This window comes from Carassius gibelio, chromosome B24, assembly GCF_023724105.1.
Source record: "Carassius gibelio isolate Cgi1373 ecotype wild population from Czech Republic chromosome B24, carGib1.2-hapl.c, whole genome shotgun sequence".
Classification (NCBI taxonomy): Eukaryota; Metazoa; Chordata; class Actinopteri; order Cypriniformes; family Cyprinidae; genus Carassius; species Carassius gibelio.
In genome coordinates, this window is record NC_068419.1 from 13769321 (window position 1) to 13787733 (window position 18413).

The 18413-nt window shown below is 36.9% G+C and overlaps 2 protein-coding genes and 1 long non-coding RNA gene across 3 annotated transcripts in view; 2 read left to right on the forward strand and 1 right to left on the reverse strand.

Moving 5' to 3' along the window:
- LOC128013667 (uncharacterized) overlaps positions 1–18413 on the forward strand; it is a 189216-nt gene that overhangs the window by 71218 nt on the left and 99585 nt on the right. The gene's annotated exons all lie outside the window — the stretch shown is intronic.
- Positions 1–18413, reverse strand: part of LOC128013666 (transient receptor potential cation channel subfamily A member 1) — a 166095-nt gene that overhangs the window by 46099 nt on the left and 101583 nt on the right. The window lies entirely within an intron of this gene.
- The window catches only part of kcnb2b (potassium voltage-gated channel subfamily B member 2b), a 106826-nt gene continuing 99585 nt past the window's right edge, over positions 11173–18413 (forward strand). Inside the window, exons 1-2 of the mRNA XM_052596786.1 lie at positions 11173–11558; positions 12676–13374. Coding sequence (XP_052452746.1) covers positions 12793–13374 — 582 coding nt within the window. The 5' untranslated portion in view covers positions 11173–11558; positions 12676–12792. The remainder of the gene's footprint in view (positions 11559–12675; positions 13375–18413) is intronic.

Below are 18413 nucleotides of genomic sequence, written 5' to 3' on the forward strand. Positions count from 1 at the left end.
TCAATTCAAATGGAAAACAAATTTTCTCAAATTATGTTAACAGTATGAAACATGCATACAAGGCGCATCCACTACTGTGTAGATGACGAGTCGGTGTCGCCCAGTTCATCTCTTAAGCCGAAACAAAGATAGCACTTATTTATCAGTAAATTATTCAAATTTAAGGCTGTCTCCTTAATGTTTTTCCCTGACACATTCATTAATTTGTGGAATAGTTTACCTGCACACCTAAGAATTTCTCAGACTATTGGAATTTTTAAGTCGTTATTTAAGACACACCTGTATTCCTTGATATTTATTTTGAGCTAAGCTGAGACATTGTGATGTTTTTACTGTATCTGTCGTGTTTTTGTGTGCGTTTTTTCTGGACATTGTTAAGCAGTAATGTACACCTCATAATACGGTGCCTGTCTCTCCTCAGTGCCTTCAGGGGATCGGTCTGTCAACCCTGCCACCCGCGGTGCTTCAGGGTGTAGCGGTGATTCAGGGAACAGAAGTATCTAGCGAGCGCTTCTCTCAGCTTCTGCCAAGAAATGTAGTGGTTCTGCCACCAGCTTTGCCCTGAAGCACCATTCTTCAGGGCACATCGGTCTCCGGCAAGTGCTTCTCTGTCTCCGCCCAGAAATGTAGCGGTACTGGGAGGCTTACTACCTCTTCGGAGGTCTCTTCTGTTCCCTGCTGGTCCTCCGCTTCAGGGCACTGAGATAGTAGCTTTAAGTAAGCTCTAAGTTCTAAGCTCTTAAGTTCCGGTCTCTCAATTGAGGTTGCTGAGACCATTCTCCAGTGCAGAGTTCCTTCTATGAGGAAACTGTACTCCTTGAAGTGAACCTTCACTTCCTAAAGCGGCAACCGACAGCTCAACCCAGTTGGTTCAGTGCTGGAGTTCTTGCAGGTACGGTTCTCTGCAGGGTTATCCCACTCCACATTGACAGTTTCCATGGCAGCCCTAGCTGCTTACCACGACACTCTCGGTGGTCTGTCTTTCAGGAGAGACCCACTAGTTTCATGTTTCCTACATGGTTCACTGAGGCTGAGGATAGGGATGCTATCCATAGCCTTGAGTCCTCTGATCTCCCCTTTCCAGGCCAGTGACTCAATGGATAACGTGTCTGACTATGGATCAGAATATTCTAGGTTCGACTCCTGGCTGGCTCGCTCTGTGCCTGTTAAGGGGAAGTCGTGGCCTAATGGTTAGAGGGTTGGACTCCCAATCAAAGGGTTGTGAGTTCTAGTCTCGGGCTGGACGGAATTGTGGGTGGGGGTTGTGCATGAACAGCTCCCTCCACCTTCAATACCACGACTTAGGTGCCCTTGAGCAAGGCATCGAACCCCCAACTGCTCCCTGGGCGCCACAGCATAAATGGCTGCCCACAGCTCCGGGTGTGTGCTCATAGTGTGTGTGTGTGTGTGTGTTCACTGCTCTGTGTGTGTGCATTTCGGATGGGTTAAATGCAGAGCACAAATTCTGAGTATGGGTCACCATACTTGGCTGAATGTCACTTCACTTCCTTTGGGGGTCAAGGCTCACTCATACAGAAGCTGGCCTTCAGGACGCTGCGGAATGTCCACTACATTTACTAGTCAGATTCTATACCTGCATTTTGCATCACTCCTGGCTCCTTTTCTCTCACCTTAGCTGTGCTTTTTTTTACTAGACAGGGACTTGCAAGTCTGGTGGCATAGGCATACTCATTCCCAAAGCGTCTCAACACAGCTCGAGTTCCCGAAGGGGATACGCATCAAGATTACTGCAACAGAAATGAGTCGAACCAGACAAATTAAAGAGTCTATCAAAGCGATGTTTGAAACACGAGAGCCGAATTCCTCAGGAAGTCATAAATCAGTTCTAGTGCCAAAAGAACCAAGCAAGATGACCAACCAACTTGTTCACACAACAGCTTCAACATTAACACCACTAGAACAATTATTTACAATTTCAATTCAAAGAAGAGAAATTTGGTGCCAAATGTGTTGTTCGTAATTGAAATGCAACGCTGGACATCACATGGAAACCCATGAGTTAGACACTTCCATTGACTTCCCCCCACCTAGCAGAACCAGACTGAAATTCCTAAGGGGGGGAAGGGCTTTAAACCTCTGTCTTCACAGAAAAGTCTTCACAGAAAAGTCTTTGTCATGAGAATGGCAAAGAAACTGCTTTTGTACATATATATGGACCAGAATGAACTCAAAAAGACTCAGAGGCAAAATGAATCAGTCCATCGCATCACTCCATATTCATTTATGTGGAACCCACACATTTGACTATCATGTTATAATCACTTATTGTGTATGTTTTTTTTTTTTATAACTATGGCATAGCTTCACGATTTATAATTGTGTTTGGTATATGTGTGATCGAATCTTCTTGCTTGAATTAGCCCTGACAATAATTTATTTGTCCCATGTATTGTATTCGTGTTATAGGAATCATGTCCAAAATTAGACCCTGCAAGGAAGGAAAATTCGGACCACATGCTTGGTAAGATAAACAAATGATTTATGATACCCCTCGAGCCAAGACAATATCTGATTGGTCCAGACAACATTTGAGGTGTGGCCAACAGGCCAGTTTAAAAACTGAGGACATCGTAAAATCTTTGCTTTTAGTTCTAGCCTTGCTTGTGCTATCAGTCATGCCAGCTTTTAGTCTGCTTTTTAGTCTCTGCTATTAGTCAAGCCTGCTCTTAGCTTTTAGCTTGTAGCTTTGCTACCTAGCTTTAGCTTTTAGCTTCTAGCCATGCTGTTTAATCATCACTGTTCTTTGAGCCCGGTTCCAGCGTGCTTCGGCCTGCAAGCCTGCTGCTACTTAGCCACGATGAGAAGGAACACAACCTAGTCTCGTCAAACTTTATTTCTTTTCTTTTCCGTTTGAGAGTTTCGTGTTCTGAGTTAAGTTTTGTAATGTCGAGTCTCCGACGCCTGACCTCGGGTGCCCGTTCAACTTCAACCAGCCCACACGTCTCTGCACTTTCAGCCAACGCCCAACAACCACGGGCTTCCCAAGACGTCACTTCAGCGACTGAACTTCCAGCCAATCAACGACCTCGGGATAGCCCTTTCACCGAGGCTCCTTATTCACAGGAGATGCAAGTAACTTTACCTCCAGACTGTGACCTTTACTGGTGTATCTAATATAATTTTAACCTCATTGAGGAACTCAATGCGAGCGCTAATTACGTGATTGATGGTTGTTCATGTCTATGCAATTTAACGTATTGCTGTAAACTTGGGATTCCATATTTCCATTCTCTTAAACTCATCTTTCCCTAACTTTCGATCTTCCTGCAACTTGTATGAATGTGTGAGTGTATGCGTTTATGTGTTAGATTAGTTTATATGTCTTAGATTTATCTAATAAAGCCTTATTCATATTAAAAAGAGAAGTATCTTGTGTTTTGTGCTTACAAGTTAATGTCTTAAACTGCCGATCTTGTTACTGTGCTAATTGATAGTGTTTCACTATAGTTTGGATATTAGTATCCAGCGCAGATTTTATGTTAAACGGCTCGTTCACTGAATAGCAGGGCGTCTAAGTGACCAGCCGTGAAACAGTGATTCTGTTCAAATTCCCTTTAAAATCTTACATGATTCCCTTTGAGCTAAATTGACCTGTTTCCGTTACATTACATATGTAACCCTAGTTCCCAGAGGGAACGCAATGCTTTGTCTCCTGCCATACTTCCGGCATCCCTGCAAGCGCTGCCCTCATTCTACCAGAAGCTGCCACTGTATCCACAGCACATGCTTTGAAGCTCTCTGGTCTCTACATCACCCTTCCCGTGACGTAGCGCAAATTCGAAAATTATGATTCAACTAAGAAAATCCTTAGTCGGGGACACCTCTACTATATATTTATAATTAAAATAAATTTTTGGCTTGCAGTAAATTTCAATTCTCTTTTATATTTAGCCTTCAGCCTTTTTCATGTACAGTTTCAGAAACAATTTCATTTTCAGAGACATCATTACACAACCTTAATTCAAAGCCTAATTAAGGTAGTCTAATTTCTTTATAATATAAAGAAAACTGCTTACTTCATATACAAAAAAAAAGTACTTGCTGTTATACAATAATTAAAGTCATTCATTGAGGTGCAGCTGAGAAGATAACAGTCTAACTCAGATGCAAAATGCAGTGCATCATATATTCGAGGAAGGCTGTTAGTATTCACAGAAAGTTTGTGTGGGAACATCCATGTGAGAGTCTTTCTGTGTGTGGGCCTCACTTTGCCTGTGTGTATGTGTGCATGCGTGAGTGTATAACTGTTGAGGACTCTTGAGAAAGACAGAAAGATAGCAAGTGATGGCGCTATGCCTATGTGTGGCCTTGTTACTACAAATGTGAAACAAGTGTTTGAATATGCTGGTTAAGCACACCTGTCTAGTTCAGCGTTTGACAAATCACCTCCATAAGTTTGTTGCTACAGTAATTATAATGTGAAGCAAGCCCATATTGCCCATCAATTTTGCTATCAGCATTTGTTACATAACATCTGTGTAGATACAAATAAACAGGGTCCAAAATGAACACAGAAAAAGTAATTAAAACGAGTTGCTTGCCATTTGACCAGAAAACATATTTTTCCTTTAACATAGAACAGTATAACACCAAGCAATTTTGCCCCCCAAAAAGTTAAGTACAGTTCGTGTACTGGACTATCAAGTAGACAACAGTGTCAGGGAACAGCTTGTGAAGAAATATGAGATGTGATGTGATGAAGAAAACAAGAGAATTCAAAGGAAATCTCATTGAACTTTCAAGCTTTGAAAGACCACAGAAAAAAAAAAAAAACTCCAAAAATTTGAGTGGAGATTAGATAAAGAATGTTTAGAATGTCTATTGTTGTTATATTACATTATTATAACTTATTGGTGGGGAAAAAAATAATTAAATTAAACAAGAAAATAAATAAATAATTTGAGAATTGGTGGAAATTATACAGTTTTTATTACTTTTTTAAAAAATGTCTAGAATGTCTATTAGACTTTTTGTTGGAAATTTTTTTTTAATTAAATTAAGCAGTAAATAACTTGAGAAGTGGAAAATACAGTTTTAGTTCTTTTATTACGAAAATAAAGAATGTCTATTGTTGAACTTTCTGTAGTAAAAAATTAAATGAAATTAAATAGAACAGTAAATATTTTGAGAGGTTGTGGAAATTAAACAGTTTTTATTACTTTTTAGAGAGACAAAATAAAAAAACAATTCTATTTTTGCAGTTTCTGTAGGAAAATAATAAATGAAATTAAATAGGACAGTAAATATTTTGAGAATGTGTGGAAATTACATTGTTTTTATACTTTGTAGAGAAAAGAAAAATATCTAGAACTAGACATTTTTTTGAGGAATTGAAATTAAATGTGTGTTGTATGTTGTGAAAATGACACTGGTGGAAATTACTCTATTTCTATTACTTTTTAGAAAATAAAAAGGAAAATGAAATGAAATGAAAAGAAAAGAAACGAACCGAAACATAGGTGGAAATGACACTGTGGTGGAAATGAATTTTTTTTATTACTTTTTAGAAAAAAGTCTACAATGGCTATTGATGGACTTTTTGTTGTTGAATTTAATAAAATAATTAAAATATAATTATTTTCCTTTAACATATTAACTCTAGATCCTCATAGAGTAATTTATTTTCCCTGGTGTTAGGGCTCCAAAATATATAAAAATAAAAAACATGCAATGGAAAGCCAGCTGGAGACATGTTCAAACCAGTCAAGTGTTTCAATTCTATTATCCAGAACTGAGATTTCTCTGTAAGATAATCTCCTCCAGTGCGGTGGCTTTTTTGAATGTTGCTTCAGAGCCTAAAAATACACCAGCAAACAAATGGATGGGTCCCACTGCTTTTTTCCTGTAGACATCAACCGTCTCTCCCCTCCTCCTGGCCTGCATGGCTGCTAGACCAATGGCTGCTTCATTAATGCATTTCTTTCGCCTTGCATTTCAGAAATCTATTAATCATTGAATTGAAAAGTACATCACTCCAGATCACTTAATTTATAATGTCGCCTGACAGAACCACGTTCGGTTGGCACCAAAAACAGTGGCAGTATTTCCTACCTCAGCCATTCTGTGTAATTCCCAACAGGGCATGCTTCTATTTTTAGCAAGGGGTCCTGCATCGATTGGGCGCTTATTAGTATAATTTAACTGAGCGGTCCCTCCCGCCTCTCCTTCTCACAGAAATTCACTTAAATTATAGCCATCAGCCTTACCCCGCTAACACTCGGCTCTCTGATAACTTAATGCCATGCACATACACACCGAGTAAATAAACACAGAAGATCGCTAGCATCAATTGTCTTGCACAAACTCCCAAGCTAGCAGCACTGCAATGCTTCAACGACGTCTATATGAAACTATTAGCATTTCAGTTTATATGTTATGCTGTTTATTTTGGTCTCATAGAAAGAGTATCCAGCGCTGTGTATATTTGGATGGAACAACTGGATATTGGTGTGGGCAACTACCTGTTAAGCTGAAACTATTTCTTAAATCCCACCATAAACGCTCCCACTATAAACACCCTCCCACGAAACGCACAAGCATGCACATACCAACACTGGCATGCACACATGACAAATGCATATGCTTGCATTCTCTTTTAGGCGTCAACTATGTACACTTTTACAGGCCATTATGTTTTCCTTTTTAATCAAAGTCAATCAGATGTATTGATGGCATCGTGCAATTCTAGCTCTGAGGCATACTGTTACCCTTTTGCTGTGCCAAAATGTTACTTGTGCATGATGCTAGGATTGGTGTTTCTATGGCAACTGCCTACACACACATGCCCACATGATACTGAGTATTAAACATGCATTACATTCCCAAAATGTTTTGTAGTCTTGGTAACGCCGAGTGCTTTGACACAATGTTGGCAGAAAGTTTAGAATTAAAGATGCAGAAGCTCAGTATCACTTAATCATTGTTCACAAGGGCCCAGAGTGCCTCTATACAACAGAAAATCAGCCTGCCTTATTTACACTGGTAATACCGATGTCAACACATGGCACTATAGACACACTGAGCTGCAGGACGTTTCTGATGGACTGTGATACATACAGTATATACATGCATACATACATATCATTAATTATGATGCACTGGTTTAGGACAGGTAAGTTTTTGTGCTAATTTTGCACATTTTTTAAAGATATTTTGCTTTTGCAAGGATGGGAACATTCTAGACGTTTCTGTAACATTCTGTAATATTCTAGTGATTTCTAGAACGTTCCTCAACATTGTGGGACAAATCATCTAACGTTGTCGAACACTTCTGAAATTTTGGCTCACACGCTTTTGGTGACTGTTTATGTTAAACTGTTGTTTTTAGCTCTGTTTTGTGCATAATTACACACCATATCATTTTTGTGCATGAGTAATTATGTATGAGTATGAGTATTTTTTTACTCTTTATGACCAATGGTAATGTGGTTTTCGTGTTCAGCATCTTAAAGAAATGCAAAAAATAAAAGCGAAACAAACTTTTATAAAAGTTTGTTTAATGGTGTAATTGTAATAAATAATATTATGAACAATTATAATTACATTCTGTATTTATTTTCTACATAAATTCTAATTTAAATAAATAATTTTAAAGAAAAACATCCCACTACTTAAAAAAATATCATATACTATAAGATTTACAATAAATTATAATTATATATGTACTGTATGTATGGTTCAGTTGAAGTGTATAATACATTTTTTTACTTTTTTTTTTGTTACACTATATTTAATATTGAGAAATACATACTATTTACAGAAACCGATATAAATTGGTCTCATTCTGTAGCTTTACAGGTATGAAAACTACTATGTACTTACATCAAAAAAAAAAAAAAAAAAAAGTACAATGTACAATGTACGGTAACACTTCAGTATAGGGACCAGTTCTCACTATTAACAAGTTGCTTATTATTATGCCTTTTAACATATTGGCTGTTTATTAGTACTTAAAAAGCACATATTCTTCATGACCACATTCTACATCCCTAATCCTACCCAATACATAAATAGTACTAAAAAATATTTACCAGAAGTTGTACCAAGGGTTTGTTAATAGCACAAATTGGACCCTAAAAATAAAGTGTGACCCAATGTACTTATTATGTTCATACTGTATTGCAAAACATTGTTACTGCTATTGAGGTGGGATATGGGTAACGTTAGGGAATGGTTTGGTGGTATGGGTAAATTAAAGGGTGGGTTAAGGTGTAAGGGAAATTCATTGCAGATGAAATTACATGCAGGTATTTTTTTTAATGTAAGTACAATGTAAAAACAATTACTTACACAATTGTTAATTTAAATGTAAGTACAAATGTAGTAGTTAAAGCCACCAAATATAAAGTGGAACCAAAAAAAAGGTAATTATAAATAAAAGATTGTATATAATAAGGAATCACAGGTTATCTAGGTCTTAGTGAAATAAATAAAAAAGTGTAACTGTAATGTCTAGGTCTGTTGGATGTTTAAATATAAGCATAAATCTGTATGAACTGGTCCTAAACTGTGGTTAAGACAGACAGGCATAGCAGCTAGATATTTCCTTGTTAGGGTGCACTGACGTAGGCAGCTGACTAGCACATTTCTATTGACCTGCAGTCACAGTAGATTACAACTCCTTATTAAATTGTCTATTGCTATTGTCTGACACATTATTTTGCTTATTTCTTCCACCTTGTCCTTCACCCTCACATTATGGCTCATAGCAGACTATACACAGGAGTCCGAAAAATCAATGCAGATGTATTGATCATCCATCATTTGAGGCTTGATCATCAATCACACACTGTTTGGCTTCACAAAAATGCAGTGGTCAGAAAAAAATGTCAAGTGACACATTTATCTACCCACTAGGTGAGTTGTGTGACTTATTTTAAATAAAAAGCAAATTATATGTTGTTTTTATGAATCATTTTATAAATGCTATCATTACATATATGTATTACTTTTATAAATATACTATAAATACATAATTGTCATTATAGATGTCTATATAATTATAAATATTTATGTTATAACATTTGGGAGAAAGGCAGTTATATAATGTACTAGAAATCAGTGTGTGACTTGATTTGTGACTTGTTTTTCAAATTGGTTAATCGTTTTTGGCCATACTAGTCAAACAACTAAAAATAAATGCATACTGTATGTAAATGTCACCCTTTATTCCCTTTCAAGTATCATTCACAGACCAACGCCAGTGAGCTGCAGTATAATGTCTATTGAAATCAAACTAGGCCCCTTTGATACTCGCAGAACATATTTATAGCACGCACCATTTGTTCCTCAACCATTGTTTCTCCTGTAGTCCTGTGACACCTCATGCGTATGGATGGATGGTCTCCAAACTATTGCATCCTTTCATCTTTCTTTCCACTTGGCCCTGTTTGAAAGACAAAGCAGATGCAGTTTTAGAGGCTTAATAACTGTTATGGAGGGAACTTTAATAGCACAGACCCAGGCAGGTCATTCAACACCACCTGAAACTCAATACAGCTGCCTTATTTCTAATAATTGCTGTGACTACATATCCTCACGTATTGTTATACATTTTTAATCACACTTCATGCCGTATACATGGCTACCCAAGGCAAATGGAATAAAAACAAGGACCCACTGCCACCACTGCATAGCAAAGTGTTTTCTTATACTCTGTAAAATATCTGCTACAGTAATAATGCAGTACATATATGGCTTAGTGCCAAGATACATATCACATATTGACTGCTGCCAGTCATAAAAAAGTCAATATCTTGTTGGCACTGGCTTCAGTAAAGCTGACACTGTTGGTGTCAATTTGAGCCTACTTTACGACATTGAGGTTTCAAGTCACACCTGGTGATTATCAGTATAGATTTAGTCATTATTATCTGTCTTTCTCCGTCTAGCCTGTAAAAATTTATGTTAAGACAATTTACTGTAGCATTCTCTATGATAAGGTTACATAGATTTTTTTTTTTTTTTAAATAAAATAATATGACATTTTATATATACCTTTTTATGAATATAAAAAATATGATGATTTTAATGGAAACATAATACAGTACAATACAGAACACCAGTAAAAACCTGTTACATTTTGAGCTGTCAATCCCCTTTTGCAGAACAAAAATTTGATTATATTTCAAAACTCTTATCATTATAAAAGTCATTTAACTGTAAAATATTCAAATATTTTTAGAAGTTTAGAAGAATTTCCTCATGAAAAAATCTAAATAACAGTTAATATAATATATAAGGCAATGTGTATACTTTAAATAAAGTAAATAAAAATAAATATATATATATATATATATATATATATATATATATATATATATATATATTAAAAAAAACAGAGGTATTTCCTGTACAAACCATCATATTTGTTTACATGTTATTTATATAAATTCATATATACACTTATAAATAATATTATAAGTTATTATAATTAAATAAATATAAAATTATTAATATGATGTTAAATTATATATAAAATATATATTATACATTACATGTATATTGTTGTTAAATTATCATAATTGTGTATTACAGTTATATTATGTGAAATCATTATATATTTCAAATAATATTAAACACACGCACACATACTGTATATATATAAGTAAAAAGCAAGTTGTTGATTGATGAGAAATCCAAACAGAAACATGTATACACCAGTGTATTAGCATATGGTGTAAAATCCAGTAAATATTATCATGTTGACTGTTTTTATTTATTCATATTTATTTATTTTACAGTATGGTTAATATTTATTTATTTTAATACAGATTTAGTTTTTTATAAAATGTATGTAATAGAATTTTAAGATTATTTTCACTTCAGCTTGGGACAGACATTTTACAGGTAATCAATATTGATTTATTATTTTCATTCTATGCCTCTTCATGTACGTAAACTTGGATAATAACTACAATAACCCAGTAAGGCTATTTTATGGTGCTATTTTAAGCCTAAAGGTGGCAAAACTGATATCTCACCTTGCATGCTCGGGTGGACCATTTAACTCTTGAAAGAGAGAGAAAAAGAGAGAGAGCGAGAGAGAAAAAGAGAGATAGAGAGAGAGTTCCCGCTGAAGTTGATCTGCTGCTGCCCTTGCTGATGTACAGACCAATCCAATTAGGTTTCACCTCTAGGCTGTGATGCAGCTCGTGCTTCAGACGATCCATTGCGTCCACACGCGCACACAGACACACACACACGCACACACGCGCTCAGTGTCACTCTGCAGCTCCACACACACCGCGCGCACCCTCCGCTTTTACATCTGCAGACATCCCGACTCACCATCTCAAGCCATCGATGGAGCAGCGCTCTTAGCGAGACAAGGGGAGCTCTTTTAGTTCCAGAGATTTCCCGGTGTTCTGTGAGATCTCCTCACCCTTTTCACGTTGAACAAAATGTAGAACACATGTCCGGTGATAACTGAAGCCTCCGTTGAGAGCTAGGAATCTTAGAGGAAACCCGCAGGCGTCTTTTCTCCCGTTTGCTCACACAGCGGTTTGTATATGCAAACGGTGGTTTACTTCAGGAAGGTAAGGAATATAAATTGTTGCATAAACATTGTAATGGCAAGTCGTGATGCCTGGACGTCACTTGTTTGAGTGGAACAGCTGAGATGAAGTGAACGGATATTTGCTTTTCAGAACAGGCTTATTTTGTCATAGCAAGGCTACAAAGTTAAAAGCAATCCCTTGTCAATGCAACGCAGAACGGCAGAACGGTTTTAATAGGCGCTGATGCGTTTGACAACATTCTTAATGTGAGAAACACAGTGGTACAGACGGACTCAAGTTGTAAACGTTGATATTTTGGGGAATATATCTTACTTTATTGCTTTGGTATATTGGCTTCTAAAAGAAAACAAGATAATGTAATGATTATGGATGATAATGAAAGAGAAAGAGACGGTTTGGGTCACTGAAACTGTTGCATCTTTGCAGTTTTCTGTCTTTTGTTCAAGCACAAGTACAATCAGTACCAAATACAAATGATCTGTAACCTTTTAATGTAAAATATTTCTAAATTAACTTGTTTTATTAGTCTTTTTTTTCCCAGTATGACAGAATCATTACAATATCACACCAATGAAGGATCAGGTAGAAAAAAATAAATAAAAAGTGCAGTTAATGCCAGAAAATGCATAGAATAAAAATAAAGAGGTTCTTAAATTGATGCTTTTTATTTGTCTAAAAAAGAAAAAAGAGATCTGCATGCTCTGACATCCATTATATCCGCTCACATATCGGCTTACATTAGAAGCCTGAACATAGCCTTGAAATGATAGAAGGCCAATGATGAATATTGAATGTGGCAACGAGATAATGCTTGTGTTATTTACTAAATCTATTTAGTTTAAACAAGATGTGCCTCTATTCTCTTAGCTTAGGCTGTGGTGAAGTATACCGGAGCTTAAGCTTCTTCTTTACATACAGGGCATGGCTGGTGATATGTAAAACGCATCTAAAGCTGGCATTTAGTTCTGCTTCCAGATGTACTTTGCAAGTCAATTACTGTACAATCTGACATATTCCTAATGGATCTCAAAGTAGGGACATTTCCTAATTAATTATGAGCTGGAATATTTTCCACTGCCTGGAAAAATAATTTAATTTCAAGTTGGAAACAACAAGTGTCTGTCTTTTTTCACAGTCATGGAGGGACTCGTCTAAGGAGGACCCAACATAGTTGTCTTTGTCCAGTTATCTTCTGGTTGATTTTCCTCTTCACACCTCTTCCTGGCAAGAGCCGCCCGTCTCCTTGCACACAATGGCAGAGAAGACCGGACTTGGGGTTCCAAAACCTGGAGGAAGATCTGCGGCTTCGCTTCCACCTGAGCCTATCGAGATCATCCGGACAAAGGCCCGCTCCAGAAGGGTCCGTCTCAACGTTGGGGGCCTCAACCATGAGGTCTTATGGCGGACCTTGGACCGGCTTCCCAGAACCAGATTAGGCAAGCTCAGAGACTGTAACACCCACGAGTCTCTAATGGAGGTCTGTGATGACTACTGCCTGAACGAGAACGAGTACTTCTTCGACAGACACCCTGGTGCGTTCACATCTATCTTGAATTTTTACAGAACTGGAAAGCTGCACATGATGGAGGAAATGTGCGCTCTGTCTTTTGGGCAAGAGCTTGATTACTGGGGCATTGATGAAATCTACCTGGAGTCGTGCTGCCAGGCTCGCTACCATCAGAAGAAAGAGCAGATGAACGAGGAGCTGAGGAGAGAGGCAGAGACTTTGAGAGAGAGGGAAGGAGAGGGGGAATTTGATAACACCTGCTGCTCAGACAAGAGGAAGAAACTTTGGGATCTTTTGGAGAAGCCAAGTTCCTCAGTCGCTGCTAAGGTAAGGTGCCGTGTTAAACGACGAGACAGTCTGAGCCTCAAGGGGTGTTTGGCAGTTCGCCAATAATCATTATCATGTAACAACAGAAGCCCTCCCTTATGAACAATGACGTGCAGTTCAGCTTCCGTGTGTGTTCTGTTTCATCATGACATTTGGTTGTTTTTACTATTCTACAGCTCTGTTCCCAAACCTAGTGAGCTACAGGTTGCATGCTTCTAAGACAGCATCCTAACCATTATAAATTACCAATTTGGAATGCTCTACATTGGCTTACTGCACAAGAAATTCAGCTGTAGAGTTTGATGTGATAGCGTGTTGCTAAGCTAAAATCACAAATTATCTTTCTGTTTTGTTCTGTTCCCAAACCTAGTAGCTATTTTGTTCACTAGATAGCTGTCTTCTAAGAATGGAACCTCATTGGTGACCAGAACGTCATAGGCAGGTTTTAACAGGAGACTATTTTGACACTAGAATATTTGATGTTAGCATGGTTTGATGGCTAAGCTAAACTCGCAATAAAGGTGTGAAATCTGGTCATTTCGATAGTATTCATTCAATTAGGAATTTCACATAAAGGTGGAAGATTTCCTCACAGATTTAGCAATGGCATTAACTGTACTGACCAACATTAGTTTTGTGTGAGCTGTGTCTACACACTGTGTAACTTTTTTTAAATAAAAGAAATAATCCTTTTAATGAGCGAGACAGCAAAAAAATAGTCTTCCAAACAATGTTGATTAAACCCCTGGTAATGATGTTTTGAGGACAGATTTTGTATTGTTTTTTAATTATTTGTATATGTATACAGTATATGCACATTATACATTTAATTTTCTAACTTTCTCTGCCATCTTAGATATTGGAAGTTACAATCAATGCAGTGCATTCTGGGATTTCCTTCTTCAAGAAGGCTAAATGCTATGATTTTGGTTAAAATTGTGCAACAACGGCATCTCACTTAAATGGTCTCACTAAGTTTTGGAACATAGCACTTGTATCTGAATATTATTATTATATTGCTCCAGTGGTAACAAAATTATCTAAATTGATCATATGTATGCCTACTATTAAAATGCTTTGCAAACATGTTGCTTTGCAAATTGGGTGTGATCCTAATTTCAGTAGTAGGGAAATAACCTTTTTTTGTTAGTGTAAAAAGTACAGTGGGTGCAAAAAGTGCAATAAGTTTTAATGCTGCAACGGTTTTTGTCTGTGGTGGAAGAGCTTGTTTTGCCGTTACGGATCACAGACAGTTGGCACCAGTTGGCAGTAAGCTGTCGTATGCAATGTGTCCAAGAACAGCACTGTTAGTTGAGTCAGACTGACTATGTATGTCACATTAAAACTTATGAACATCATCATACAAGAAATGCATGGTTTTTAATGTTTGCTGAATTTCTGAATGCTGTTGTTTGTATATGTAAGAAGGCGATGTTCCTTTCATCTCACACAATGCTACATCTATCCGATTACATTCATTTGATCATTCATTGTACTTGCTCACAATGCAGCGAGAACCACTGGTTGTATGTCCCGTCTAGCTTCTAATGTGTGCCTGTATCTATGGGTGTACAGTGCACTCTAAGTCAACCATTGGCTGGGGGGAACGCAGATGAAATTCAATCACTGATCATTTACGAGGAGTATCCAGCATAGAGCTCAGTGCGGATTATATTTCACGTCTGAGATAGCTTATCATAAAAAACATCCTGTTAAAGTATGACAAAACTACCTGGATGTGAGACATAATGGAAATATAGAGACGTTAGCATAACCATTTTGGACGTCCAGCAGTGCATGTTGTATTTACCACAAATGCAGTGTCATCTGTTTTGTTGGACATTTCCTCCACCTATATGGGAATCATGGCTGATTCAATTTCAGCCTGCCTCCACCCACTTAATTTATGATACAGGCTCATGATGGAAAGAGCAGGGAGATTGTGGTAATATAGAAGGCATCGGCAGTTTTCTGCACTGGGTGTGGATTATAAGAGCTCTGACACTCACTGTGGTCTGGGAACACTGTGGTAATGCCTTGATTTTAACTCACAGGCAAGTGAGGGAGAGTCATTTGTGTTTGTCAGTGCTCTGTTAAGGCTTTCTAAACATTATGCAAAGGCACAAAGAGGAAATTACATGCTTGGAGTGTATAGTGTGTGCGTTTGTGTTCCCAAATGTACGAACAACAGCTTGCTCATAGATCTTTGCCTTAGACCCTCATGCAGTTTGAATGAGGGAAGCCTCTTTATATTCACAGGAAATCCCTCACATCAGCATTTGCGCATGTTGTGGAGAAACCACGGCAATTTAAAGCTGGAGCATGTCATTTTTGTGTCACCAAACAGGGGTGCGTTTCCCAAAATCATTGTTAGCTAAATATGATCGTAAGTTCCATTGAACAAGATTGGAAATTTTGGGAAACACACTCCAGATTGACTGTGGCAAACAAGAGAGAAGTTCTTGTCAGTCAGTTTGTCTTTTCAGTATAAGTTAGATGTGTTTGTTTTAATTGTACTTATTTCGTAGTTTAGTGTTAGTATTTTAGGTTTGCCAAAGTTAATGTATTTCATATTTTTCAGTCCAGTGTTATTGGTATTTAGTGGTATTTTCATTTTTAATGCGTTCAAGTATAATGTATTAAAAGCTAAAAATAACCACATTTAAATTAATTTGTAAACATTTGTAGCATTTTTGCGATTCAAAAACATTTGCAAAAACAAATCCTTTTTTTTTTTATCTCTATGAAAAAAGAAATTTTGGAAACCAAGGCTGCTGAAAAGTAGATGGGCACTATTGTACTCAGTGTCAAACAGTTTCCTATTGGCTAGACAAATATACAGTACCACCTCCAAACTGGTTGAATCAATGTTGGCCACGCCCCTTTGTCTGCAATTGGAAAAACAGAAAAGGGAGGAACAGAAGTTGTTAATTTTGTCAAACCAAATTACTTATTTTTCTAGACAGAATTGATTTTAACATAGTTCAGCTTTAAGCTACAGAACCTTTAAAGAGTGAGAGTGAGTAGAAAAAATAACGTAATAAAAATAATGCTCTTGATCCGATATTTCCCTGGTCAGTAAAGGACCATTACATGCTCGAATCACTCTCCCAGCGCTGCGACACTGCTCGCACACATGCAGAGATCTCATTACATCTCCTCAGAGGAATCTCCACTAATGTGTCCAAACATTACAACACCCAGCAATCATTTACCACGCTTCCTTCCCAGTGAACACAGGTTAAAAAGGGAAAAGGGATGATTGACACATTGTTTAGGGGGTCAGATAAAGGGTAGAGTTCAGTACAGCTTTTGACTGGACTGAGAAAGAGAAAAACTGTGGTAATCAAAGTGAAACCCCAGCATGCATCACCTCCTGAAACAGTTCTTTTCAAACATTGGCCATGAATAATAAATATAATGGTCAGTTCACACACAGGCACAGATTCACATTCACACAAACAAGCACACATGCAGCTTGATGTATTGTTGTGGTCTTGACTTACAGAGGTAACATTCACAGAGGAGAGAGAGAATCATTTGGGAGTGTTGCACCTTGACGCTATACACCTATAAATAGGCAGCTGGCTAATGCAACAGTAGCCTTAGGTGAGGGTACAACATTTTCTCTCGCCAAGGGGATTGTACCAAAGGACGAAAAATATAGGAAGTCCTTCACAGGACAAACCGAGAAGGACTGGTAAAAACAAAACAAGGTGCATTAATCCAAATGTAAGTCATTCATCTTCATAATGCATCGCTCATTTAAAGATTAAATATAGAATTTAGATGAAGCTAGAAGTGGAGATGACAGAAATGCACTTTTATGTACAGTACAGTAAAGGAGTGCATGTGTAGCGTTAAATACAGTGGGTCATGCATCATATATTAAACTATATGTTTGTCCCAACGCTATCTCATTGCCAATTCGTACGTATTTTACGAGGTGGCTTATTCGTACGAATTTGTACGACCTCATTCGTACAAATTTAAACGATTTGTCTAAACCCCAGTGACGGTTAAGTTTAGAGCCGGGTTAGGTGTAGGTCATTCGTACAAATTCACACGAATTGTGTAAGTCGTAAAATACGTACGATTTGGCAACAATCAAATGAATTTGTACGAGTGTGGTCGTACGAATTCTTACGAAAAAGCCACCTTGTGAAAAATGTACGAATTGCCATGAGATCGGGTTGTTTGTCCACATCTGTAGAATTTTCCTCTAGGAACTAAACCACATTGGGTAACATTGGGCATGAGCACGTCTTTTTTATTTTATTATAATCAGAGCTGTAAACAAACAAAGTAACTGTAAAAGCAGCATGCTAAGAGATGAAAGGCCACATTCCTTCCAGATGCATTGCTTAAGGTGCTTTCAGTAAGTGTGTCAATGAATAATTTCCCATGCCATATAATTATCTTTCGAGGTATTCCCTGTAAGTCTACATTTATATATTTATTAAGTATTTTATATATTTTTAATGGCATATTCCTAGGTGATTTAATTACTTATTTTTCCAAACATTTAATTAATACCTACCATATCAACATAAGGACCACTTCTAAAACATTCAGTTTAATAAGCATTGAACATTTAATCAATGTCATGTATTATAAATACAATTCATGTTATATATGAATTGGGGAGAAATCAATATTCTGTCTAATACCCTTACGCAGATAAATACTTTCATGGCTGATAAATGATAAATGGTAAATAGTGAAATTCTATCAAAAATACTACACTGAAATCAATTGTTTAAAATGTTGCAAGTGAATTTAGGAATCATAATATTATAATATACAGTATTAAAAAAATGTACATTAATTTTGAGATTTGCTAAAGATTACATTTTTACAGTGTTATTCAATTATTTGTATTTTTAAAGATGAACGTATGTGAGTATTAGATGACAGCAAAGATAATCTACATGTAAAAATAGAAAAAATGAACAATTAAATATCTATTTATCAGCCAACACCAATAATTTAAAATGGATTTTTCAGATGTCTTTTTTAGAAATGCTCCCAACCTTGAT